The 27,179-nt window shown below is 35.9% G+C and overlaps 2 protein-coding genes and 1 pseudogene across 3 annotated transcripts; all 3 read right to left on the reverse strand.

The window, feature by feature from the left end:
- Positions 1-16,741: 16,741 nt before the first annotated feature.
- LOC117917792 lies at positions 16,742-18,522 on the reverse strand (annotated as a pseudogene).
- Positions 18,523-18,832: 310 nt separating this feature from the next.
- Positions 18,833-20,014, reverse strand: LOC117918097 (G-type lectin S-receptor-like serine/threonine-protein kinase At1g67520). The gene has a single exon (XM_034834623.1). It carries the CDS (start codon positions 20,012-20,014, stop codon positions 18,833-18,835), a length of 1,182 nt encoding a protein of 393 aa, XP_034690514.1.
- Positions 20,015-20,489: 475 nt separating this feature from the next.
- Positions 20,490-26,930, reverse strand: LOC117917788 (putative disease resistance RPP13-like protein 1). Of its 2 annotated transcripts, XR_004651768.1 has the most exons (4): positions 26,441-26,930; positions 22,768-24,854; positions 20,906-20,973; positions 20,490-20,796 (listed from the first exon to the last, which is right to left on the reverse strand). XR_004651768.1 is itself a non-coding variant. In XM_034834175.1 (3 exons), the coding sequence occupies exons 1-2, from the start codon at positions 26,750-26,752 to the stop codon at positions 22,788-22,790; spliced, it is 2,379 nt and encodes a 792-aa protein (XP_034690066.1). In that variant the 5' UTR covers positions 26,753-26,930; the 3' UTR covers positions 20,490-20,973; positions 22,768-22,787. The 2 variants fall into 2 exon arrangements, 1 of the variants encoding a protein (XP_034690066.1); XM_034834175.1 differs by having other exon boundaries at positions 20,490-20,973.
- Positions 26,931-27,179: the final 249 nt, after the last annotated feature.

Genomic DNA, 27,179 nt, shown 5'->3' on the forward strand with positions numbered 1-27,179 from the left:
TGTGACCACGCGGGCAATGTTCTTTGTATAAGGTGACCGGGTGGAAGGACGTTCAACAGGCTTCGTTTTTATTTCCCTTTCTTTCTCTCTGTATATGAACATAACCTTTTGATTTGCATAGAGGGTTTTTGACTGGGTCAAGGAGTTGCCTGGACAGGACAGAGAGGACGCCATGCTTTTTCTTAGGCACAAAACAAGCTTGCCTTCAATACTTTGATCAGTGTTATACAGGTTTTAAGGTCTTGTAGTTTTACATCTGCAAAAGCCTCCACGGAATCCACCCCACCCTTATTGAAGATAAGCTCCAGCTCTTAACTGGACCACCTACCCACCTTTTTCCAGCTCTTATGCTGACCGCCTACCCCACCCTCGCTGAAGATAAGCTCCACCCTCGCTGTAGGCACTCGTAAAGTTCTTTTTTTCCAAAGCCCTTTCTGGGCACAAGGTGGCTCCGCCCCTGGACACACACGATTAGGACCACTAGTAAATCACACTTACATTCCTATTCCTATTGTAGAATTTCATATATTAAAAGTGGCCTTAATGCATTAAGTTATTATTTTCACACTACATCAAACATTGTATTTATTGGTAACTTTAAAATTAAAAAAGCTTAACAAAACAAAAATAAAAGAAAGAAATTGAAGCTACTTCTCATAATTTTTTTTCTTTTTATTCATGGAAGTAGCTTTATATTTAATAAGAAATTTATAATAATAAGATTATCCCTTTAAAATTTTGATATTGACTTCATCTCTTAGAAAATTTTTAAAATAAGTTATCTCAACAGCGGTTGTTTGTGTAAGAATATATGCATAATACTAAGGCTATGTTGGGTTCCTGGGAAGTACTAAGAAAAGAAAATAAATGCAAAGAAAAAAATAATTTTTCTATGTTTGGTTTTAGTATGGAAAATAATAAAGTCAAATATAATTAAAATAAGTAAGAAATTTTTATGTTTTTAAATTATTTAATCTTTATATGAAGAAGATAAATAAGTGGATTGAATTTGAGGTAGGATATAAAAATAATTTATTGAATTTATTTCACTTTTTCTTTCCTTTTACTTTTGTTTTCTATTTTCTTTTCCTTGTATTTTTCTTTAAACTTTCCGGGAATCAAGCATAGCCTACCCAAATTTATCCTAATCCATGACATTGTAGGCACATTCAACCATGGCACAATTTGAATTTTAAATAGTTTCACTTTGAATTTTAATCGTAAACTATTAAATATTAAATCAATTTTTTTATTTTTTTATTTTATTTGTATTTGATATTTAATCTTTTATAAATTTATATTGATAATGATGTAAATTTGTTTTACCAATTAATTGTAAAGTTTATAAATACTAAATCAATTCTTTTCCATATATTAATGTTAGTAAATTTGAAAAAAGGAAAAGAAAATTACTTTATAAATTTATTTGGTAAGATTGAATGGATCTAAAATTAAAAATTTTACCTCTATATTAATGTTAGTAAAAAACAGAAAATCACTTTGGAAATTGATTTGGTGAGATTGCGTGAAATAAATTAGAATTTTTTTTAATTTCTTTTTGTATATTAATAAAACGAGAAAATTATTTTACAAATTATTTTTTTAAGGTTATGTGGCACAAATTTTATATATATATATATATTAATTCTTTGTGTGTGTATATTACAAGAGCAAGGCCCTCCCAAACAGACACATGACAACATAAAGAAGAAAAAACTCAACCCCTAACCCATTCGCAAATAAAAAGAGAAACCATTGAAGGATGAGGGCATGATTTAGGATTTACTTACCAAATTTTCCTAAAAATTGAGCATTATTGGAGGGTGGAGCTTTGGTGCCGAAAATGGTGACTCGTCAAGTGGACTAAATCTTACAATGTCAACAAGGCAACCCCCTCATAGTCAGAATGCTCCTCCTCGAGTGTTGGGTCTTGCAGCTCAAATTGGGAATTTTTGATAAATGTATGGACTTTTTAAAAATGGGAAAGTTATACTTTAGGCTTTCCATCCCAACATAATAGCATTTTCGAAACCCAATAATGGGAAATATGAGAATCAACTTTTAATATGAAAAATATTATCATTTTGTGCACTTTGAGTCAGCTCCATCTTTTGTGCCCAAATTGCCCCTTCGTTTTTCCAGCTCAACAGTCTCAACATCATCCCAACCTTTAGGTCACCCTCTCTTATTTGGAAGTTTTTTCTGATCTTTATTCACTCCCAGCAACCCAAAATTTCTCTAATTTTAGTTCAGAAATCCAAATCCAAAACTCCAAGGAGGTGTCAAAACACGCCTTTTAGCTCATCTAGGAGCCATGGGAGTCCAAGAGAATCTGAGAAAAATGAAATGGAGCTCGGGTAGAGAGAGTAGGTACCAAAAAAATCAAAACCCTAATGTGGACCCCGCATTTCGCATGATGCATTCCCACTCGATGGCGACACTCGCTTTTCTTTTATTTGTGAAAAATTATGATTTTTAGAAAAGATTTGGAGTCGCCACTTATTTATGTTTTTATTTTTTAAAGGGAAAAAGAAAATGAGAAAGAAAAACCCTAAGTGTGACTCCTTAAGGAAAAACAGGTTTGTGAAAAACCAAAGTCGGGTCCGAGGATCAGGTTACCTATAGGGAACGTACGGTAAAAGACCGTAGCACCCTTCTAAGTCCTTAAAAACGGGTCTCTACTAAATAAGGTGAAACAAGTGTGGAACTTAATTAGGAAATCAATGGATGCCAAAATGATCATAGATCAAAAGTAAGTCATGATAACGAATAAATAAACAAAGTGAGAGTGAGAGCGTACCTTAACAACAAGTAATAGTGTGATATCATGGAAACAATGTTAGCTCAAGTATAAAATTATCACATGCATATCAAAGAGCAAAACAAAAATCAAACAATATTCATTAAGCATAACAGTTGACAATCAGAAGAGCAAACTCATATGTAGGCCCCCCTCCAAAGCCCAATTGTTTTTGCATGAATTAATCCCACAAATTCCATTGTTTTGAAATTATGAAAATCATATTCATGCTTATTTAAAATCAAAAGAAACAAAAGATTATTTGAAAATCAAAGAAAATTTGTGAAAATGCTTAACTGAAGGGAAATGTAGCAAGTTTATTAAAAACGAGATTTTTTTTTACCCAAAACCCTAATAAAGGATGAAAAGTTGTGGAATTAAAAATATTTGAAAATTGGAGTGGAATTAAAATTATTTGAAAGAAAACTAGAGTTTTGAAAATTATTTGAAAATAGTAATTTTGAAAATTATTTGAAAATTGAAGTTTTGAAAATTGGAGTTTTTTAAAAAAATTAATTGGAAATTGGAGTTTTGAAAATGAAAGTTTTAAAAATTAAATTTGGAAATTAGAATTTTGGAAAATTATTTGAAGATTAAAGTTTTGAAAATTAAATTTGAAAACTGGAATTTTGAAAAATTATTTGAGAATGAAAGTTTTGAAAATTAAATTTGAAAATTGGAATTTTAAAAATTATTTGAGAATGAATTTTTTTTCTTTAAATTAAATTTGCAAATTGGAATGGAAATAAGATTATTTGAAAATTTGGAATTTTGAAAATAATTTAAAAGAGAATTTGCGAAAATCAAACTTTGACGCGTGAGGATAAATAATAAAAAAACAAAAAGATAAAGGCATGTGCTTCAAGGATGCCCCACCAAAGGTATGTGGTGTCGTCTTCCCCCAACAACAATCATTTTTTTGTGGGCATTTCCATGTGCTAGCTCTTTATACATGTGGCCAAATACAACCAGGGGGTGGAGAATTTGGTGGTCTCTTTCAAGTGGAAAATGGCTTGTGCTAAATCTGGATCACCATGATCACCACCTCCATACACCTAATCCACTCCACAGATGTCATTCATATTAAAACCTAAACTCGTGGGTCCATTGTGGACAAGAAAGATGACAACATGATCCTCTGGTGTTCCTAAGACAGTTTCATAAATTCTCACACATCAAACCATGGTCAGTCTGGACCTCAACATAGAAAAACAATGGCATAACTAGGGTCTTTTTATCATAGTCAAATGCGGATCTGTTGGAGCACCATCAAGCTAACTTTGGGTCTCCAGCAATCAGAGGGCATGCAAGCAGTGGAAGAAAGAGAGGAAGACAGAAAGAGAGAAAGAAATGCGGTATGGCCAACAAACTGAACAATAGAAACAAAAAAAATCCATACCTGGAAGACTTCTCTCCGGATATGTGGAATGTCGGCTTCTAGCTATTCCTTCTCCTCCAAAACCAATCGATCACCCCGCGTTTTTGCAACCCTGTTTTTCTACCTAGCTCACTCTCTCTCAGTCTCTCTAAAACGAAACACCCATGGACCTCTCCTTCCTCGGCTCATCCCCTTGTCTCAGTCCAACTCTCTGTTTTTGCTCCCACATCTCTTGCTTTGTTTTCCTTTCTCATACCCCCCTCCAAACCTCTATCCGAAAAACTTCCTCCGTTTTTCTCTCCCAGCCCTTCTTTCCTCACATTCTCTCAAAACCTCTACTTCTCCTTTCCTGCAGCTACCACTCCTCAAAAAGTCTCCCATCACCCAGCTCCATGGTACTCCTCTGTTTTCTTTTCTTACCTACTTCAACCACCACCATGGCAAGGTGGTCACATCTTTTGCCACACATCTCAGCAGCTTCTTCATGGAAGTCATCCCCCACTCCTCAAATAAAATCCTCAACTCACCGGGTGGCCAGCAATACCCCTTGGTTCAAGAGGGGTCTACACCTAACCTAGACCACTGAATCGGTCCTATACTCACAAATTCGTGTCCAAGATAGCTCTATTAGTAATAAATAACACCAAACATCTCTCCTAGACCATTGAATCGATGAATCCCTTGAAAAACCAAAGAAAACAGTGTAGAAAATGAAGTGCGAGAGACTCTTAAAGTATTGGGTCTCGATGAACTGGTCGACCGGTCCTCGACTGATTACCTTTGGTATTTTGGTGATTGTACCTTAGGTAATACCTTAATAGCCCTTAGGTGCTAGCTTAATCTACCTTAGGTACTATCTTAACCGACTTTAGGTACTACCTTAGTAAAACTTGGGTACTACCTATCTAAAGCCTCAAAACTTCATTTGTGGATATTACTTACTTCATTTGTGACCCTTAGAGCATGTCATTATGTGATTAATTAGTGTGGTCAATTGGTTCACCTTTGATATTTTGATAACTATACCTTAGGTACTACCTTAATCTACTTTAGGTACTACTTTAACCGACCTTAAGTACTATCTTAGTAAAACTTGGGTATTACCTATTTCAAACCTTGGAACTTCATTTGTGGATATTACTTAATTCATTTGTGACCCTTAAAGCATGTTATAATGGTATGCTAATTAATCATACTAATTAATCACATAATGACATGCTTTAAGGGTCACAAATGAAGTAAGCAATATCCATAAATGAAGTTTCGAGGCTTCAAATAAGTAGTATCCAAGTTTTACTAAGGTAGTACCTAAGGTCGATTAAGATAGTACCTAAGGGCTATTAAGGTAGTACATAAGGTACAATCACCAAAATACCAAAGGTGAACCAATTGACCACACTGATTAATCACGTAATGGCATGCTCTAAGGGTCACAAATGAATTAATTAATATCCACAAATGAAGTTTTAAGCCTTCACACAGGTAGAACGCAGGTTTAACTAAGGTAGTACCTAAGGTCGGTTAAGGTAGTACCTAAAGTAGATTAAGCTAGTATCTAAAGGCTATTAAGGTAGTACCTAAGGTACAATCACTAAAATACCAATGGGGATTGGTTCGAGGACCGGTTGACCAGTTCGTCGGGACCCAATACTTTAAGAGTCTCCCACGTTTCATTTTATGCACTATTTCCTCTGGTTCTTCAAGGGTTTCGCCGATTTAGTAGTCTAGGAGAGATGTTTGGTGCTATTTCTTGATGATAGAGCTATCTTGGACACGAATTTGCGAGTCTAGGATGCATTTGGAAGTTAGGGTTTTGATTTTTGGGTACCTACTCTCTCCACCCAAGCTCCATTTCGTTTTTCCCATATTCTTTTTTACTCCCATGGCTCCTAGATGAGCCAAAAGATGCGTTTTGACACTGCCTTGGAGTTTTGGAGTTGGGTTTTTGAACTAAAATGAGAGAAATTTTGGGTTTTTAGGATGATGCTGAGCTAGAGAAACGAAGGGGTAATTTGGGCACAAAAGGTGGAGTCGACCCAGAGTGCACAAAAATGATAATACTTTTCATATTGAAAGTTGATTCTAATATTTCCCATTGTTAGGTTTCTAAAATGCTATTATGTTGGGATGGGAAGCCCAAAGCACAACTTTCCCTTTAAAAATTATTTTCTAAAATATCGTAGATTGGAAAATAATTCCAATTTTGTGGCACTTTTGGACATATAGGAGGGGGATGGAAAAAAAACTATATCATGTTTAAACTTTTTTTATGCAACCTATTTCTATATCTCTTGAATTTGATGTTATATTGAAGGTGTCTCTTCAAGAGACATCTTCTACAATTTTTAAATCTACGATATATATTTAAAGAATTGAATTTAAACTAAAGGTGTCTTTTCAAGAGACACTTTCTACAATTCCAGAAAATTGGATTTATAGTAAAAGGTTTCTCTTGAAAAAACAATTTCCACCATTCAAAAAAAAATTCCAATATATACTAAACTCTACGCCTTCCATAATTTCACAAATTTTAATTTATACTACAAGTGTCTCTTGATTTTGATTTTATATTAAAGGTAAACCCTTTTTACAATTCTAAAAAAAATTGAATTTAAACTAAAGGTGTCTCTTAAAGAGGCGCCTTATACAATTCCACAAAATCCAATATATACTAAAGGTATTTTTTCAAAGGACACCTTCTATATAAAATCAAATTTAAGAAACACTTGTAGTATAAATTAAAATTTTTGAAATTGTTGAAGATGAAAATTAAAATTTAAGTCACCTTTAGTATATATTGGAATTTGTGAAATTGTGGCAAATGTTTATTTAAGAGATACCTTAGTAAAAATCCAAATTTTTTGAAATTGCAGAAGGTGTCTCTTTTAATATAAAATCAAATCCAAGAGACACTTGTAGTATAAATTAAAACTTGTGAAATTGTGAAAGGTGTTTCTTGAAGAGACACTTTTAATATATATTGAATTTTATGGAATTGTGGAAAGTGTCTCTTGAAGAGACATCTTTAGTATAAATCCAATTTTTTTTAATATAAATCAAATTCAAGAGACATTTGTAGTATAAATTAAAATTTGTGAAATTGTGGAAGATGTCTCTTGAAGGGACACATTTAGTATATATTAGATTTTGTGGAATTGTGGAAAGTGTATTTTCAAGAGATACTTTCAATATAAATCCAATTTTTTGAAATTCTAGAAGGTGTCTCTTTAAAATACACCTGTAGACCCTCTATTTTGTCCTCTTAGCACATGTCCTATTAGGTATTTGTTCGGTACTTTATAACAATTCCCTTATGGCTCGTTACTATTCCTATAACCTATCTTTTCTAAGCCACCTTAGGGACTTTGGTTGAGGGATTTATCTAACCCCATTGTGACTCTTGGCAGCCCTAATTTAGACTTAGGCTCACTTAGGCACCCTAAGCCCACTTGGGCCCATTAGACACCACTTTAGGCCCATTTAGATACACTTGGCCCATAAGGTACCACACTTGGCACATTAGGCACCACCCTAGGCCCACTTAGGCACCTTAGTGTCACAAGATGCTTCAAATGAGCCTCCTCATGGGTTTATATAGAGCCTAGGAAGCTTCTGGAAACTCTTGGAGCCATCTACACTAAGCCATTGGAGGGAAGAGTGTGGAAGGTTCTAGAGATGCCTAGAGATGTCCACACATCTCTACACTATGGTGGAAGGCATGAGAGGAGTCCAAGGCTTTCTAGAGAATTCTAGAGATCTCTTGTACATAAGGTTATACATAGAATTGTGTAGGGTATTCTAGAATCTTCCTGATTTGTAAGGAACCCTCCAAGGTTCCAAAGAGTTCCATTAGTGCCTATAAATAGGTGAGGGCCTCATTTGGCCAAGGCACCACCCAAATCACTTCCTAACCAAGCAAGTGAGTTCCCAAAAGCACTTGTAAAGGCTTCCTTGAGTAATAACAACTTCCATTCTTTAAGAGTTGCCTACTACGCCTTCTAAAGCTTCCGAGTTGTGAGCGTCTTAGCCTAGCAAGCTAAGCATTGAGAGTAAGGTTGACTTAGTTAGATCAAGGGTCTTGTCTTGTCTAAGTGCTGCATGAGCTTAGGAAAAGACTAAGTCCATGACATTAGGCTAACTTAGGCACCCTAGGTTCATTTAAGTACACCTTAGGCCCATTAGGCACACTTGGGCCATTAGGCGCCACCCTAGGCCCACTTAGGCACCTTAGACCCACTTAGGAACCTTAGGCCCATTAGGCACCACTTTAGGCCCATTTAGACACACCTAGCCCATTAGGCATCACCCTAGGCCCACTTAGGCACCCTAGGCCCATTTTGACACACCTGACCCATTAAGCACCACCTTAGGCTCACTTAGGCACCCTAGGCCCATTTAGACGCACCTGGCCCATTAGGTACCACCCTAGGCCCACTAGGCCCATTTAGACACACCTGGCCCATTTAGACACACTTGGCTCATTACACCTTAGGCCCACTTAGGCACCCTAGGCCCATTTAGACACACCTAGCTCATTAGGCACCATCCTAGGTTCATTTAAGTACACCTTAGGCCCATTAGGCACCACCCTAGGCCCACTTAGGCACCCTAGGCTCACTTAGGCACCCTAGGCCCATTTAGATCATTTTTTGGATGGATGCATGGTTTGCATGGTTGCATAGCTCGTATGGCTTGCATGTGCTTGATTTTGGTTTTTTTTTTTTATTTTTTATTTTATCTTTCTCTATTTATTAGTTTTATTCATTTATTTATTTATTTTTAGGAAATTGCATGAGCTTAATAATCATATTCATTTTGTTTTTATTTATCTATTTATTAATTTATTTTGATAAAAAGTTGCTTGAGTGGATAATTCATTTTAGTTTTGCATGTGACCTATATTTTTAATTTCATTTAAAATTGCATATTTTGGATTTTTAATCCTTAGTTACACGTTTTTTTTTTAATTATTCTAACCCTTAGTTTTTGTTTTTTTTTATTGGTATTTTTATTTTCCTTTTCCTTTGTTTTTATTATTTGTGTTGCATGGATCTCATGTGCTCCATAAAAGGAAAAGAAAAACGCCAGTAAGAGGAAAGATGGAGGCAGTCGGTGGATTGGAGAGAGAGGAAGAGAGAAAAGGAAAGACAAAATGAAAAAAAAATAAAAAATTGGAGGGGATGGAGGGTGATTGAAAGAGTAGAAGGAAACCTTTTTCTGCCCTTTTTTTTCCATCACCGTGGCTGCGGAGAAGCTGACAAGGGGATGGAGAAAAGATTAAGAAAGAAAAGAAAAGAAAAGAAAAGGAAGGAAGACGCACGATTGAAGGAGGTCAGAAGGTTTACTTTGGAGAGGTTAGGCTGTCATTTTTTAGAGGGAGGAATCAGTCCGTGTTTTAAAGGGGCATTTTGAGGCTGCTGTTTAGAGAAAAAGAGTCCATGTTTCAAAAGGGATTGAGGTTGTTGTTTGGGGAAAGAGATCAGTCCGTGTTTTGAAAGAGTATTTTGGGGTTTTTGTTTGAGTGATCAGTCGGTGTTTTGAAAGAGCATTTTGGGGCTGCTGTTTGGGAGATCAGTCAGTGTTTTGAAAGAGCATTTTTGGGCTGCTGTTTGAGAGATCGGTCCATGTTTTGAAAGAGTATTTTGAGGCTGCTGTTTTGAGGAATCAGTCTGTGTTTTGAAGGGGCATTTGAGGCTACTGTTTGGAGGAAATCAGTCCATGTTTCAGAGGGGATTTTGAGGCTGCTGTTTTGAGGAATCAGTCGGTGTTATGAAAGAGCATTTTGGGGTTGCTATTTGAGAGATCAGTCCATGTTTTGAAAGAGCATTTTGACGCTGTTGTTTGGAGAAAATCAGTCCATGTTTCAGAGGGGATTTTGAGGCTGTTGTTTTGAGGAATTAGTCCGTGTTTTGAAGGGGCATTTGAGGCTACTGTTTGGAAGAAATCAGTCCGTGTTTTGAAAGGACATTTGGGGGTTGCTGTTTGGGGGGATCAATCCATGTTTTGAAAGGGCATTTGGGGTTGCTATTTGAGGAGGAATGAATCCGTGTTTTGAAAGGGCATTTGGGGTTGTTGTTTGAGGGGATTAGTCCATGTTTTGAAATGGCATTTGGGGACTGTTGTTTAAGGAGGAATCAGTTCATGTTTTGAAAGGGCATTTAGGGTTGCTGTTTTGGGAGGAATTAGTCCATGTTTTAGAGTGGATTGAGGCGGATGTTTTAGGAACCCACATACGCGACTATTTGTTGAGATTCACCGGCTATTCACCCTGCGATTGTGAGGAGTACGGACTTACCTTGTTGAATCTGGAGAAGTAGATTAGCAGCCATATCATTCTAGGAGTGGGAGCAAGTGCAGCCGCACCATTCAGACCAGAGGAAAGTTTGGGATTCGGGTGGTCAGAAAGGTACAGTTGCACCATTGAAAAAAAAAAGGGAAAAAAATGTGCAACCGCACGATTGAAAGAGGAAGGAAGGGACTTTGGAAAAGGAGGATTCTGAGCACATGGAGTAGATGAATACTGAGATCAAATTTCAAAATATAGTGCTTGACATGGCGTTTGGCAAGCATACTCGAGTTGTTTTGGATGTTGGATGTGGGGTGACCAGTTTTGGGTGCCTATTTGTTATCACGGAATGTTATCACTCTATCCATAGCTCCCAAAGATGCTCATGAGAACCAGATTCAGTTTGCTCTTGAGCATGATCTGCCTGCAATGGTGGCAGCTTTGGTGACTCGTCGTTTGTTATATCTCAATCAGGCTTTTGACTTGATACATTGTTCAAGATGCCGAATCAACTAGACCTGTGATGATGGAATCTTGCTGCTTGAGGTAAACAGTATGCTTCGGGTAGGAGGATACTTTGCTTAGGCAGTACAGTCAGTTTATAAGCATGAAGAAAACCTAGAAGTGCAGTGGAAAGAGATGGTCAACCTTACCACTCGTCTTTGCTGGCAGCAGCCATACGAAGAGGCAATGGGGGATCTTGAGAACGTGAGATTGCTGGATTCATTTTCGAATCACAAAGAAGGTTGGAACCTGCACTGGAGAAGAGCTTTGACGAAGCACACATCTAGAAAAGAAAATTGACAGCACCGAATCTCATCGCGGAAAACCCCTACGTCCGGATTCTCTCCTTTCGAATGCTTTCAATCATCGTAGATCCTCATCCTCAGCCGTCTGATTTCAATCACAAGGCAATCGGACCCACTGATACCAATCCATCACGATCTGAAAGGCTGAATCCGATACACACCGAACCAGATTTCGAATTTCCACCGTCAAATCCATCGGCATCGATCCCTACCTTACACGACGGTAACGACGTCGAAGTTGGAATGTCAAATGGAGGATTGAATCCATGAGAATCTAATTATGTTGGGACTAGCGTAGAGGAACATTGCACGTTTCCGTTCACAGCTTAAATAATTGGGCTTCACATATGACTAGGAACGAGAAATTTCCACGATAGAACCAGAATACTATAAATGGATGCAATGGATCTTCTTCAACTTCTAAAAAGAGGATTAGTGTATCAAGCTGAAGTGCCAGTCAACTGGTGCCCTGCTCTTGGTACTGTCTTGGCAAATGAGGAGGTTGTAGATGGTGTAAGTGAACGTGGTGGTCATCCAGTAATAAGAAAGCCAATGCGACAGTGAATTCTCAAGATCACTGCATATGCTGATCGTCTTCTTGAAGATTTAGATGATATTAATTGGCCTGAAAGTGTGAAGGAAATGCAAAGGAAGGTGAGTGACACTGCGACTGATTGATTCAAGAAGAGAAGGTAAGTAAAGGTTTTAAGTTTTGGTTTTAAAAATTGAAAAATTGGAATTTTGTTAATTAAGTTTCAATTCATCGTTTTAGACAAAAAAAAGTTATGATCTTTGTTTCGATTTAGTTTTGATTCTCATATTAGTTCGAAAATGTTTATTTTTGTTTTTGTTTTAGTTTGATTCTTTGATTTAGATTGGAGAAGCTTGAAACTTTGTTTCCATTTTGGTTTTGGTTCATCATTATAGTTGTATAAAGCTTGATATTTGTTTAATTTTTGTTTTGATTCTTTATTTTATTTTCACTAAGTTAGAATTATGGTAGTATAGGTTTTTCACATTCTAGAGTCAGTCATTGATTTGATATCTCAAATTTTAGTATTTCTTGTTGTTAATTTTCAATCTTCATGACAATGTATGACCTTAATATTTTTTTTGAGCAAGCTTTCGTTGATATTTTTTTTTAAGTTCACGATCTCAATATCTCTTGTTGTTATTTCCAATATTTCATGTTAATGTTTAGTCTCAAAGATTTAGGATTAATTTATTAGTTAGATTGATTCTTGCCAATTGTTAAGTTTGTCTATAATTTTAATTTTAGCTAAAAATCCATAATTATTAAGTTATTTAGAATTTTAGTTTTAGTTAAAATCTAGACCTATTCTAAGTTATTAAGTTGCTAGTTTGATTTACCTTGCTAATTATTTAGTGTTTAGAATTTCAGTTTTAGTTAAATCCTTGCATGTTCAAGTTGATAATTTTATTTAGTTTGATTGATTCTTATTTAATTCCTTATTTTCCAAAGTTTAATACATAATTGTTGATATTGGCTTCCTGATATTTGATTGAATTGTTAGTTATCTTTATCTTTGATACTTATTTTATAGGCACTTTAAGGAATTCTTGAGTTTCAACTTTCTTTTAGAAAAGGGTTTTTATTTTTATTTTTTTTTTTTTATTTTATCAAATTGACATTTTGAGTTTAGTCAAATTTTCTTTTTTCAAAAATGAATTTTGCCATTATAAGTTTGGCACCTTGATCCCAAATGAAAGGTAGCCAAAAAGGGGGGCGGCTCCAATTTAGCTTTTCTCTTATTTTCAAAACCCCCTTAAGTTACAAATCAAAAATATTTATTTTGTGTCTATTGATTAGGATTTAACAAATCATTGGGTCATTTTTTTTACTTCCCTTAAAGTCATTTTCAAAAGCATTTAAATCTCCAATAAAAGGTTTTAGAAAAACATTCATTCTAGCTTTAGGCAAAGAATACAGTTTCTATTAAAATTATGCAACTCATTTCATTTAAGTTGCATTTCTTCTTGTTGGTTTTTAAAACATTTGGTTTTTTATTCACATAGGTTTGGACTTGTGCTCCCAAACTAATGGGGACACACAACTAAAACTTATGGAAATTGAATGGGGACTTGATGGAACCCCTACATAAGAAATTTTTTTCCGAAACTCTTCATTGCTTCTAGTTTTCACTCAACCATTGACCTTTTAGTTTTAAAATTCCTTTTTACAACTTTAGAATATTTTTTAAAAAAAATTCCAAAACTTGTATGATTTTCCTCACTTCTTGAACTTGAATTTAAGATTCCGTATGAGTTAGAAAGCAATTATGGAATAGAAGATATGAATGAGTCTTTAGTGGGGCTTCATTTTCACCCAGTTTTGGACATCGGAGATCTTTTTGCAAAAATAAAATACCAGATGACTTTTTTAAATTTGATTCAATATTTTCCCTCAATTCTAGGCTTCTTGAAATTGATCTTAGACACATAAAATATTAAAAAAAATATGCCTTTTTGAGGGAGATATGATTTTTCAAAGTCATACCTACTGCACATGTTGGATTTTGGGCATCTAATTAACTTGAGTGTTTTAAAAATATTTTTGAATACTATCTGACCCTGAATTTTTTTTTTTTTATGTGATACAAATACTTTGAAATATGTGTGTGATTTTTTTTATTTTATGATTTTATGTGATCATTTATTATTTTTAAAAATTCGTTTATGCATGTCATTTTTCCTTATCTAATCTGGACTTTATAGAACCTTTAGGTGCCTTTGCTGTAATCTGTCCTTTGAATGAGAGTTTGGCCTTTAGTATATTGATCTAGATGTGTAGGAGTTATTTTCTAAAATTTTTCATAATTAAATTCCACTCTAAGCCATTTTTTAGACATTGTTTTTTATGCTCCCTTTTCTAATGGCATGCTGATGATCTTGTACACTACTTGAGTTGGTTATTTACTTTTGGAGTCATTTGACTTACCTTGGCTCAATTTTGGCTTTGATACTGTGTATTAGATATAATAAAGATGTTATATAATTTATACGTGTCCTAACCATTCTAACATTTTTGGAGGAATCTTATAAATTATGCATACTATCTAGGTACGCTCTCTATCACTTGCTTTTCTGAATTTTATGAACATGCATGCATGTTGTTGTGAGCCATATCCATGTCTGATTCCATCCTTGGGTACTTAGATGTATGTTAGATTTGCTTGGATAAAATGCATGTTGTGTACTATATTTCTATACTAACTTTGATGTCTTATGATAGCGCTTGAGAGGCAGTCCAGGTACGCATCCTAACCTTCCTTTGCAATTGTGATTGGTTTTCTTGTTTGACATGCTATTTTTTGAAATCGCCTAGCCTACTTAGGTATCTATAATTAATCAATTAATTGCCATATTTCTCTCAACTTAGTCAATAGAGACCTTTACAGGGCTTAGAGAGGTGCTACCTCCTAGAGGTACCTTCCCAATAAATAACCTGATCCCCAGACCTAGACTCCGATTTTTCAAAGACACCTTTTCCAAAAATTATGGAGTCATTTTTTAGGGTTTTCTTTCTAATGGATCTAAAATTAAAATTTTTCCTTCTACATTAATGTTAATAAAATAAAATAAAATAAAATAAATCAAGAAATCACTTTGGAAATTAATTTGGTGAGATTGTGTGAAATAAATTAGAATTTTTTATTTCTTTTTGTATATTAATAAAATGAGAAAAATATTTCATAAATTAATTTTTTAAGGTTATGTGGCACAAAATTTTTTATATATTAATTCTTTATAAATTGACATTAATAAAATAAAAAAAAAATACTTTATTTATTAATTTTTTAAGAAATAAATTAAATTATATTTTTTGGTTTATATGCTAATTTTTTATATTAGTTACTAAAATCATAAAATGATTTTTTTAATCAAATTTGTGTATCTCGTGATAAATTTTTTGTATTAATGGTAATAAAATCATAAACATTTTATAACTAATTTTGCAAGATTATGTAAACTAAATCAAATTTTAGGCCATATCTTAGCTCACTAATAGAGACCAAATAATATAAGAGCTTAGATGAGTGCCCCCATACCTAACTAGTAAATAACTTAATCCCATATCCATTCTCATTTCTAGACTAGCTTTTCCTCTATGGAGTCATACAAGATTTTATTTTTATTTTTATTTTTTAAATTTTGTTTTCTTTATTGTTTCAAAAATAAATAAAATTAATGGCAGCCTAAAAAAAGAATAAAAAATTAGTTTTCATAATAAATTTTTCATAGAGTCCAAATTTTGTTATTTGACAGGAAACATAAATAAAAAATGTAGGTTCACAAAATGGCAATTTCATTGGGATGATAAGAGGTTGAAATTCAAACATGAGGGTGAGGATAAAATTGGTATTTAATAGATTAGTAAATGGATATATCCTTTATGTGCCTTTGATGTACCATTTTCTCATTTGTTCGTTTGATCCACACATGAGGATCATAACATCGTAAACTTACTAAAATTGCATGAGTGATTAATATGCATGACTTTTCTATCCTTTTATGCTGTTTGCCTTTTGTATTCGTGTTTGTGATTCTTGCCTCCCTTACTCTAAAAAGCTTAGGTTTGATGCCTTTTTCATGTAATCGGATTTTTGTTTGTAATTTAGATGGGTTCACTTTTGGAGATGCAGAGATTCTCAAATTTTGTTTACTCCTATTGTAGAGTTGTGAGTTGGAGTTGGTTGAATTACGTAGTTGGTATTGGACTTGAAACCGAGTCATTATCAACTGTAAAATTCTCAAATTTTATCTTGGATTGATCGTGGCCATGGTCAAGGCAAATAAGACTTGGCTGAGTGGTGCCAGTCTTAGCAAATACTTCAAACCATGCGGGAGAGGGCTATGGAAGAGCGTAAGGAGTGGCTGGAAATGGGCAAAGGGTTAACTTTGGCATCATGGTGATGTGGGGATAGGTGTCGCTTCAATATATAACCTTTTATGTATGTGTGCAAATTTTGTAGGAGGGGGAGAGGGGGGCGGGGGCGGGGCCGGCGGGGGATGTTGGAACCCATATCATGGGCTTTCAGCCTTTCATGGTTTGAATTTCTGAATTTCTGAGTTGGCGTAGATGAGGCCTCCAGAAAGGGACGATTCTCAGTAAAATCTTGCGCTTTAGGAGGTGGACATTTCGATTTGAAGACCTATGTCTCCTGCAACGCGTGGGAGGAGAACTTGGTTATGGATTAGCTGAAGCACGGAGGATGAAGTTTGGTTAACCGGTGGTGTATGTGCAAATTGAATGAGGATCACACATACATTATCTCTACTTTCTACTTCGGTGGTCTGGTCTGGAGTACTCTTCTTTGCGTATGGCGTAGAACATAGCTTTGATCATCTGTTTGATGCCAACATATGGCGTAGTCCATCCCATGCCTTCCAAATAATGAGAATGAATAACTGAACATAAATGAGCCGCAGAATATAGATTCAAACTATGTTTCAAATGATACCAAACCGGCTTCTATTGTGCTATGATAAATTCAAAAAGGTTTTAAAAAAGATTACCTTGAGGGAAACCTAGTTGATTCTATATATATCTAATACATATATGATGGCAATACGAATCAATCTAGACAAATTGCTAATAGGTTAGGACAAAAACTGCTGTTCTCTAGGTTCCCTTTCCCCCCTTGAAATTCTCTTCTTTACCGACCTTCCATCTCTGAAATGTTTACACTTCCAGAACAGCTCTGTGGCCCGCCTTTGTGTGAATCTAGCTCTAACATTGTATGATGAATGGAAAATGCAGGCAGATTTGGGTTTGGTAGGGGCACAGTTTCGTTGGTGAGCATGGAGATAACAGTTGACATTGTAGGCCTATCTGCTGCGCTCTCCTGTACACACAAGAGAGCAATATGAATGCATCTCAACATTTGGGTTGATGAGTGGAAATCCTCCAGCATTGGATCCACTAGCTGCAAGCTAGTACCTTCTTTCCATAGCTCCCAAGCCTGATTCCAGTTCATTTTAGGGTTGATTTACTTACAAGGTTAGTATGAAAATTTTGGAAGGATACACCGGGTGTTGTTGATAATAATGTAGAGACAAATATGAGATTTAGCAGACTTACGTATCCTGCCAGGTTTATGGTAAGGGCACCGTCATTATGATAAAAGCTCTTGTTCTTCCGGCCGCTCACAATCTCCAACAGTAGCACCCCAAAGCTATAAACATCTGATTTCACTGAGAAAATTCCTTCCATGGCATACTCAGGGGGCATGTAACCACTGCATCCAAAGTAGAAGGTTCAATTCACTAGATTGAAAAAGAAAGCAGTAGATAAGGAAGAGTCATGCTTACTATGTTCCAACAATCCTATTTGTATTTGCTTCTGATGCATTTCGCCCAAAAGTTCTGGCCATGCCAAAATCAGAAATTTTGGGGTTCAAGTGATGATCAAGTAGGATGTTACTTGCTTTTAGATCTCTATGAATAATTCTTAGTCTTGAATATTTATGCAAGTAAAGAAGTCCTTGTGCAATCCCCTCAATGATATTGACGTCTTTTCCAATCCAATATCATTCTTCTAGCAGGATCTGAAAATTTGGGTGAACACAACACGACTAGTAAATTGTTTCAAGCAAAAAAGGATAAAGAACATAAGGAAAAGTTAAGCAGATAAAAGGAATAAAAAAGGGAAGGATTCAAACCAAAGAGGAAGAAGTCCAAGCTTTTATTGGGCATGAACTCATAGATTAACATCTTTTCTTCTCCCTTGATGCAACAACCCAAAAGTCTAACAAGATTCATGTGTTGGAGTCTGGCAATCAGTCTAATCTCATTCTTGAACTCCACCAATCCTTGTCCAGAGCCCCTTGAAAGTCTCTTCACTGCAATTTCTTGCCCCTCAGGTAATTTTCCCTGCAAAAATAATCCACAAGGAAGCTTTAATTGGGGTACTTAAAACAAATAATGCCCTATTCCTATTGCATGCTATGACCTAATGAAATTATAATTACCTTATAAACCGGGCCAAATCCGTCCTCTCCAAGTTTATTTTCAGATGAAAAGTTATTCGAGGCAGCCACAATAGAATCAAAACTGAACAGTTTGAGATCATGAACCCTCTTTCCAGCATGGTCAACATCTTTTGAATCACTAAAGCTATTTGAAGTTGCCAATTCATGCAGCATAGCTTCCTCCTCTCCCCTGTTATACCAGAAGTCACAAGTTCAATTATCCAACCCATTAACAAATGGCATTACTATCATCTGCAAAAGTTAAAATAAAATACTGCCTTTGGATTTTCTCCTTAAATAGTATAAGAAGCCCATAAGAAACAGGACCACAAGTACCACTCCTGCAATAATGACCCATATCCACCAACTGTTCCCTGCGTAGATACAAGTTGATAAATTTTGTGGTTAGTGGCTTAGAACAGAACTGAGTGAAAGAGAGAGGGTCTTTTATGGTCTTGATATAGCTCCTCTAATGGTATTTTGAATTTTTGATCACCTACAAGGGTTGTAAATTCAGTAAAAATGTTGGATTCATCAACTACTTTGCCTTGGTTACTTTCAGGAATACTAAAATACAGAGAGACTCTTACCCGTAACTCGTGATGAGGATAAAACATAGAGCGCCTCCTGATTTGCATCACCCGCGTAGGCTTGTGTAATTTTTGTACCCCAAAACCGACATCCAGTTCCGTTAGTGTATATAGTATTACAAGCAGTACAAGAACAATTATTCCAGCATATGGCCTGACAATCACTAGGTCCCAAGCTCGAATCTTCTTTTATTGATGATGGTGATTCTGATATATGAACCGATTGCTTCATGAATCCGTCTTTTCTAGTCCTGCAAGTGGGTGGGTTTTGCACTGCACACCCTGGATATTCCTCAAACCCGTCACATACATCGTCCGTCACAAATAAAGGTCTGTTTGTGTCAGAAAGTCCCCCTCTCGAGTTCAACGCCCACTCTGAAACAACTCCATCTGGAACCGAATAGCTAAAGTAAATCTCGTTTTCATTAGCAACACTGTTAAAACAGTAGATGTTATTGCAAGTGTCAAAGCTCAACCAAGGAATGAACTCAAAGCTCCTATTTTTCAAGGTTCCACTGCTCCAGTAGGTGCCCCCTCTGCGTTTCATTACCAATTGTGTGCCATTCCATTCCAGAGTAAAAGTCCCAGGAGCAGGCACTTGTTCGTTTATCCATGAAGCAAGTGACCAGTTTTGTCTGGTTTTCAAGTTGATGCCTAGTTTCATCCCAGGCAGGAGGGTGTCAGTAGGATCATCGAAACTTTCCCATAGTTTCTCCTTCACAGATCCATCCGAATTGAACTCTTCCAAAACAAAATTTCCAGAATCAAGCAGAGTAGCTGTTGAGTTTCTGGCTGCTTGATTGTAATTCAGGACAATTGGATCACCCCCACTATGCATGATCATCAATCTTCCATCGGCATCCAGTGTGAGGTTTGCATCTGTACCGGATACAGGCTTGTCTCTGTTAGCAACCCAAACTTTCTCCTTCTGAGCATCAATTGTGAACCATATTCCTAAATAACTGCCAGATTCCAGGCTGAAGAATCCTAGAGTAAAAGTCCCTTTTGCAGAAACCAGTAATTTTTCTGAGAATTGAAGCTCTTCCCCAGGTTTGATGGTGTCTGTCGGTGCACTAGAAATGTAAGGCAGTACTCCCAACCACATACATGACAAACACAGAGATAAAATTGCACTGCTGAGGCACATGCTGCTTTCCATTTCTACCATTCCAAGTTTCACATGACCATGCTTTCATGGTTAGTATTTATCCTTCAGCCTTCAACTTCATAGTACGTTGACAATGTCATCAGTGAACTACCAGATATCTCACAGCATCCTTTTGGAGCCCGGTCTTCTAAGCTTAGCAGTCTAATTATGGATATTTTTTGAGGCATTTATTGAAGATAAAGTAGATTACTCTCTGGAGGACAATGAAGTTGAAGTTGAACTTGGCCAAGCTATCCCGTATATTATTTTTCTTGTATCTCCCATTTTTATTGTGCTACTCATTGCTTTACAAAAGGGAACATAGATAGGAAGTTGAGAACATGAAAATTGCAATGGGCTATAAGTAACAAATGTTATCCTTCCAAATGTACATTCACCTCAGTTACTCTTTTTACGCACGATATTATTGACCAAGTGACAGAATAAATACCAAGAGCCATGCACATAGTTACAAGAAAATTTGGGATTATTCTCAGCAGGTGATGGACAGATGAGTGTAGATTGTGGTTTTCTGAACCTCATAGTAAAAATATCAATAAAAGTCTACATAAAAGCAAAGCATATAAATGATGATTTGTTAAGAATATTTTCTTAGAAAGTTTCATCCAACTAGAACATAGTGAAGATTAATGTAGTCTGGTACTTGGTTTTATAGATAACAACCTTCAATGCCATAAAAAGTCCCTTGCAGACAAAAGAAAGCTGCTAAACCCCTTCTAGAACTCCCAAGAAATAGGAGCATTTTCCATCAAAGACTTGTGAGAGTTAACAACCTACCAAATGTAAATGCCTTCAGTTTCCCATAACACAATACAATCAAGGATCTAATAAATTTCACATAATGCATCCTTCTCTTCACTCCCCAAGTGGTGACAACTGTACCTCAGCAAGTGGTGAGTTCTTGTACTCAATCTGACACCAAATTTTCAAGGGAGGTCATGGATCACCACCTACAAAGACCACCAAAATTCAAATAGGCTATATAGATTTGTAGGAAGTAATGCTAGCCACACTTCAAAAACTTTTATGTGGAAAATTACACATTTTGAATTGAAGGAATATTGGATAGAATTTGAGATATATACACACAAGGAAGGATACTAATTTCATCATTTGTCAAGGTGTCCAACTTTGAAACTCCAACATTGGAGCTCTTGTGGGATGTGAATTGTTTGGCAACTTTTACAATTTCTCTATAGATATTGAAAGAACTAGGTTCAAATCCAATTAAGAGCCTCACCTTGCCAGGTAATGTAATTCAGTAACTGCAACATTTTATGAAAAGCTCTTGTTGGATGGGACTTCAAAATTATGGCATGGTATAAGTCACAATACCATTATTTATTCTGTATTTTCCATCATGACGGGTGACATATTAATAGTCCATATGACCACATGTGCACTAAAAGTAGCTTTTGATAGAAGAAGGGTCATGAATGAGGAGATGTAATTTTTCATGAGAAGCTATCAAAGATTAAATATATTTGAAGTCTTGGAAACTTATAGATAAAAAGAATATATCAAAGTATGCAAGAAATAAAGGGTTTGTTTGGAATATGCTTTTAACAACTCTCCATTCTCAAGAACCAAAAAGAAAAAGAAAAATGTAATATTTTTATAGAAAATAATTTTCTATTCTAAAAAAGAAACAATTTTATATTCTTAAAAACAAAAAACAATTTAATGTTTTAAAATAGAAAACATGATATTTTTCTAAGAACCTATTTTAGTTGTTTGTATTTTTGTTCATTTGTTTTTAATTGTTTTTATAAGTTGTCAAATGATTGTTTTAAATAAAATTGTACAAGTTTGAAAAATGATTAAAAATGAAGTACTACAAATAAAATTTAATTTTAAAAACATAAAAATAGGTTATGAAACATTTTAAGTTCCCAATATACTTTTGTTTCATAAAACTACATAAATTTGCTTGCAAAATATTTTCAAAATAGTTCTAAATTTGAGAATTGTTTTTAGAAATTATTTTATAACGTTTTATAGAACAAAAGTCTATTTGAGAATTTAAAATATATTTTTTATATTTTAAAATATTTTGTAGAAATGAATTTTATTTATAGTGTTTTATTTTTTAAAACATCCCTTAGAAAACTTAAATATGTTTTAAAAAAACAACATATTTTTTTTTTTTTAATTGTTCTACATGTTTTCATGTTTTTTTTGTCCTTAAAAACAAACTTTTTTTTGTGTTTTCTTTTTTTAAAGCAACTTCCAAACATACGTAAAGTTACTTGTCTCTATGTAATATCTAAAATTACAAGATCAAAATAGATGCATGATAATTCATTCTCACTAAAAAAAATAAAAATTTAAAATAATTTTTAACATAGATCATTTTGAATTGTAGTATTATGGTATTTATGGTGTATATTAGATTTGAATTTTAGTTTATATTGATAGATGTTTTTAGGTGGGATATACTCACTTTCTACTAATACAACTTTTTGTATAATTAATTTAATAAGTATATGTTTCTTTTCATTTAATTATCTCTTCTTTATCAACTTTTAATAATTTTTTTAAATAAATAAATTTTACTATCATTGTCTTCATTTTCAAACAAAATTTATTATCTATTATGCTAACTCTATTTATATCATTCCAATTTCTATAAATATGCCCTCACCTTTCAAATCATAACAAATATTCCTGCACACGTTACTTTTACTCGATCTCTCTCTAATTCAACACTAAAATTCTTCAAATTTTAGACTCAAGTAAAGTACCTGAATGAAACTTGGCATCCTCACGAGACGATGACTTCGGCATCCATAACTATCTTGGGGATATGAGCAATCTTGCGCCATTCTTTCCCTTTTTCCCTCTGGCACCGTTTTTTCAGCAGAGGACATTTATGAATCTCGAGAACAGAGAGGGAGGGCAGCCCCTGTTTCGGAAAGGACTTTAACTTAACGCAGTCAACAATCCGGAGTGCTTCGAGAGATGTGAGGTTTTGAAGCCCCAGATTGTCCAGGGATTTCAGGTCTGGAAAGTCAAAAATACTGAAAGAGAAGAGAGTGGAGGGCAGCAGCAGCCACTCCTCGGAAAATGACTCCAACCCTTCTTCGGTACCTCCCCTGATAGTCAAATATGTGAGGGAGGGAAGTGTTTGTAAGCCCCATTCCTTTCGAGATTCCATAAGCTTGTAGCAGTTCCATATCTCAAGTGAAGATAGATTAGTCGGCAAACCCCCTTCCGGAAATGAAACAATTTCTGGACAATCACATATCCACAAATCGTCAAGCGATGTAAGGAGGGTGTGCATCCGTTGGGGCAGTGACTTAAGCTTCATGCAATTGCGGATCCAAAGGAATCTCAGGTTGGAAGCTGGCAATCCTCCTTGTGGAAAAGACACCAGATTCGGGCAATCCCAGATATATATGTTTTGGAGAGATGTGAGATCCATGTTGCGAACTCCATCTGGAATGTAAAGAGACTCCAGATTTGTACAACCCCAGATATTAAGTGTCTCAAGCTTTGTGAAGAAGGCTAATGGAAAGGACGTAAGAGAATCACAACTTCTAGTTATAAGTAAATAGGTAAGCCAAGGGTAATAGTTGTGCGTGGTCTCCTCAGGAAGGGGTAACTCTACTTTCCCACACTGCATTATTTCAAGTGATTTCAATGAAGGGATGATGGGCAAAGACGTAAGAGAATCACAATCTATGTACAAGCTCTGGAGACTGGTATTATTTTGAGTCATTCCCTCTGGTAGGGTCTCTAGAATGTGGCACTTTTCTATTCGAAGGGTTTCAAGCATGGGGGGCAGCCCCATCTCTGGAAGAGAAGAAAGACTCTGACATTCCTTGATAACCAACTTCCGGAGAGATGTGAGCTTAAGCAAAATTGCTGGAAATTCCACTTGTATGGAACAAATATTACTCACTTCCAACTCAGTTATTGAAGGCAGGTGGACAACACTTCTCAACACTACCTCATCACATTCTTTTAAATTCAGTTTCTGAATGGACGGTGCCTCTGGAAGCTGACACACCAATTGCCCACATTCTAAAATTACCAGGCTTGTTAAAACAGGAAGATGCTTGGGCAAATCCCCTTTCAGCTTTGGACAATACTCAATACGGAGCTCATTGAGACGAGGGAACTCCCCCCCTTCGACTCCAAAACAATCCCATTCCTCCCACACTGATATCTGCTTGAACACCAGAGTCTGCAGGCTTCCAAATGGCTTAAATGAAGAAGGCCCATTCCCATAAAACTCCTGCCCCACCTTTTGCAGAACATCATTCTTCACAATGGAGAGGTTCTGGAGAGACTGTAGCTGTCCAAGCGGTGGCAAGGATGCACAATTTTTACAGTTAGAGAGTTGTAGACGCACCATGTTGATGAATGAAGGTTCCCCTAACCAGCTTGGAAATTTTGCACCATAGTAGCATCTAATGGAGAGTTCTTTCAGGTTGCTATGAGGCTGCAGCTTTTCCAGCACACTTGCTGCATCATGTGAATCACCGACAATTGCATTATCATCTTCCCAATTCAATTCTAACTTGTCAAGGCACTCCTTACCCTTCATATTACTCTCCAAGGCATCTCTAGCATCCGCCACATTTTGCAACTTGAAAATGGCAAGTGTACCACTAAGGTGTGAAAGGTCCCTCAATTCCCCAACTCTTGATCCTGTATGCTTACCGACAACAAAAGTAGTCAACGTTCGAAGATTTTTCATTCTACTCATTTCTATCGGCATCCTTTCTAGATTAGTCCCATTGATTTTGAGATGGCGTAAGTTGATTAGTCTTCCCATTTTTGTTGGTAAATCAACAAGATATCTACACTCTGATAGCATCAACGTCTGCAAGTTGAAAAGAGTAGTTATTGATTCAGGTAGTGTTCCAATTGGAGTATGAGAGAGGTCCAGATAGCGTAAGTGTTTCAAATTTTCAATTGAGTGGGGTACTTCTTTAATGTCAGAGTAAGTCAAAGACAAAACCCGCAAACACCTTAATGTTGACAGCAAACAATGTGAGACCTCCTTGCTTAAATAGAAATTAGGAACCCGGTCAGAATAAGGAGACAATGTTGGAAGGTCCGTAGACTATAGATGTCAAGAAACGATTCAACTTTCTTGAAGGCTTTCAAAGTTTTCCAAACATACAAAGAATGTCGAATCTCCTTAGAAATTTGATTTTGTTGTAGGCCCTCTAATCTAAAACAAATTTTTTTTGATATAAATTGTGCCAAATCATGAATCAGATCATGCATCACAAATTGACAATCATTGTTATGGTATCGTTGAAAGAACGACCTTGACAATAGATTATCGAAACATATGCTCCCAAACTCTTCTACAGCTTCCCCTCTTTTGGAGCCATCTAAGAAGCCTTCAGCCATCCATAACAATACTAACTTCTCCTTGTCAAACACATAGTCCTTGGGGAATATGGAACAATATGCAAAACATCGCTTCAATGTTGTAGGAAGATAACAATAACTCAAATTCAAAGCAGGAAGAATATTATTTTGCTCATTTGGCAAATCCCATACATCATTGTTTAACACTTCATTCCAAGCAGTGCTATCTTGTTTAGAGCGTAATAAACCTGCAAGAGTCTTCACCACCAAAGGCAAACCTTTGCATTTTTTTGCTATCTTCCAGCCAATCGATTCCAAGTTTTGACATGCATTTGAATTTAGATTTTTGAAGGCCTGCTGTGATAACAATAACCAACATTGTTCATCAGTTAGTTGACCAAGCTGATAAGAAGGCATTGTTTGCATAATTGATGCCGCAGTTTCATTGCGAGTTGTTACTAAGACCACGCTGCCTCGTGCTGCGACACTAAAAGGAGCTTGTAGGAGATCCCAACGGGGGGATTTCTCGTTCCATACGTCATCTAGAACAAGGAAAATTTTTTTCTCCTTCATTTCATTCTTCAATTTTTCTTGAAGCAATTCCAAGGTTTTAAATTCACATGGATGTTTTGTGATGGACTCGAGAATTGCTTTTGTTATCCCTACAACATCAAAATCATCCGAAACACAAACCCAAACTCTCTTTTCAAAACTGTTCTCCACCCTGCCGTCTTTGTAGATGATCTGAGCGAGGGTTGTCTTGCCAATCCCGCCCATTCCGACTATGGAAATGACAGAAACTTTATCGAGCTGGGTTGCTTCATCTGACAGCATCAATTCAATGATCTTCTCCTTATCAGCATCCCTACCATGAATACGAGACTCATCTACTAAAGAAGTAGTTGGTAGCCTTTCTTCAATTCCAAACCACACCCCTCCAACACCCTCCCTCAGATGAAAGTCAAGTCTCCGTTTGGCAATTGCATCTAACTCCCTTGTGATTTTGTTTACTTTTTCACCCATCTTTTTGTTGAAGGACATAGCTCTAGGATCCAAAGCACCAAAAGTTGGGATGAGCTTGCGTACCTTACTTGTGCTGGCTTGATGGCCTTCTGTCAAACTCCTTCGTTTGGCTTCAGTATCAAACTCATCCACCACATCTTCAATGTCATAAGCCAAAGATTTGAGGTCATCCAGCCAAACTTCCACTGCTTTCTCCCTGATCTGCTTGTTCTCAGCATCATCCAGCACTGCTTCAATATGGGTCAACGTCCTCCTCCATTCTTGGAGTGTTGTGTCAACTTTTTTCCGGCGAGCGTACTCTAACAGCGGGGAGGCGATCAATTTGTCAATCAACACACCAAGGAAGGAAGATCCAACTGCCTCAGCCACAAACATATTTTCAGTAAATGCGAGAGAGCAAAAGTGATAAGAGAAGGGAAAGTTTCCACAGATTGTAAGATTGTTGTTGTAGTGACCCTTTCAACTCACAAGAAGACATGGACACAAACACCCACTATTCGCAATTGAAAAGAAAAATAAAATAAGAGAAGGGTCATCTTATTCTACAGAGAAGGGCAATTCTATCCTACTGTAAAGGGGTTTTGGCTTTGGCTATGTATCATACAGAGCAGTTGAAAGGGATTTTGAAGGGCAAATCATTTGACTGTTTGACTCTTTTGAAATTATTTTTGGAAGTGTTGAAATATCAAAATCCCATAATTCAGATAAATTTATTTTCATCTAAATTTCATATGTTTGTAGTTATTTTCCCTCATTCTAATTCATTGTATCTTAATTTTATTTTTAGATATTTTGATTGAAT

This window comes from Vitis riparia, chromosome 7 (genome assembly GCF_004353265.1).
Source record: "Vitis riparia cultivar Riparia Gloire de Montpellier isolate 1030 chromosome 7, EGFV_Vit.rip_1.0, whole genome shotgun sequence".
In the NCBI taxonomy this organism is placed as follows: Eukaryota; Viridiplantae; Streptophyta; class Magnoliopsida; order Vitales; family Vitaceae; genus Vitis; species Vitis riparia.

Excerpts from the sequence above, each read along its gene's own strand:
- LOC117918097 (XM_034834623.1), bottom strand. The coding sequence starts at position 20,014 with ATGGAAAGCAGCATGTGCCTCAGCAGTGCAATTTTATCTCTGTGTTTG.
- LOC117917788 (XM_034834175.1), bottom strand. The coding sequence starts at position 26,752 with ATGTTTGTGGCTGAGGCAGTTGGATCTTCCTTCCTTGGTGTGTTGATT. Across the intron at positions 24,855-26,440 it reads ATCAAGCCAGCACAAGTAAG|ACGTTGATGCTATCAGAGTG; the intron begins GTACGCAAGCTC and ends TTCAACTTGCAG.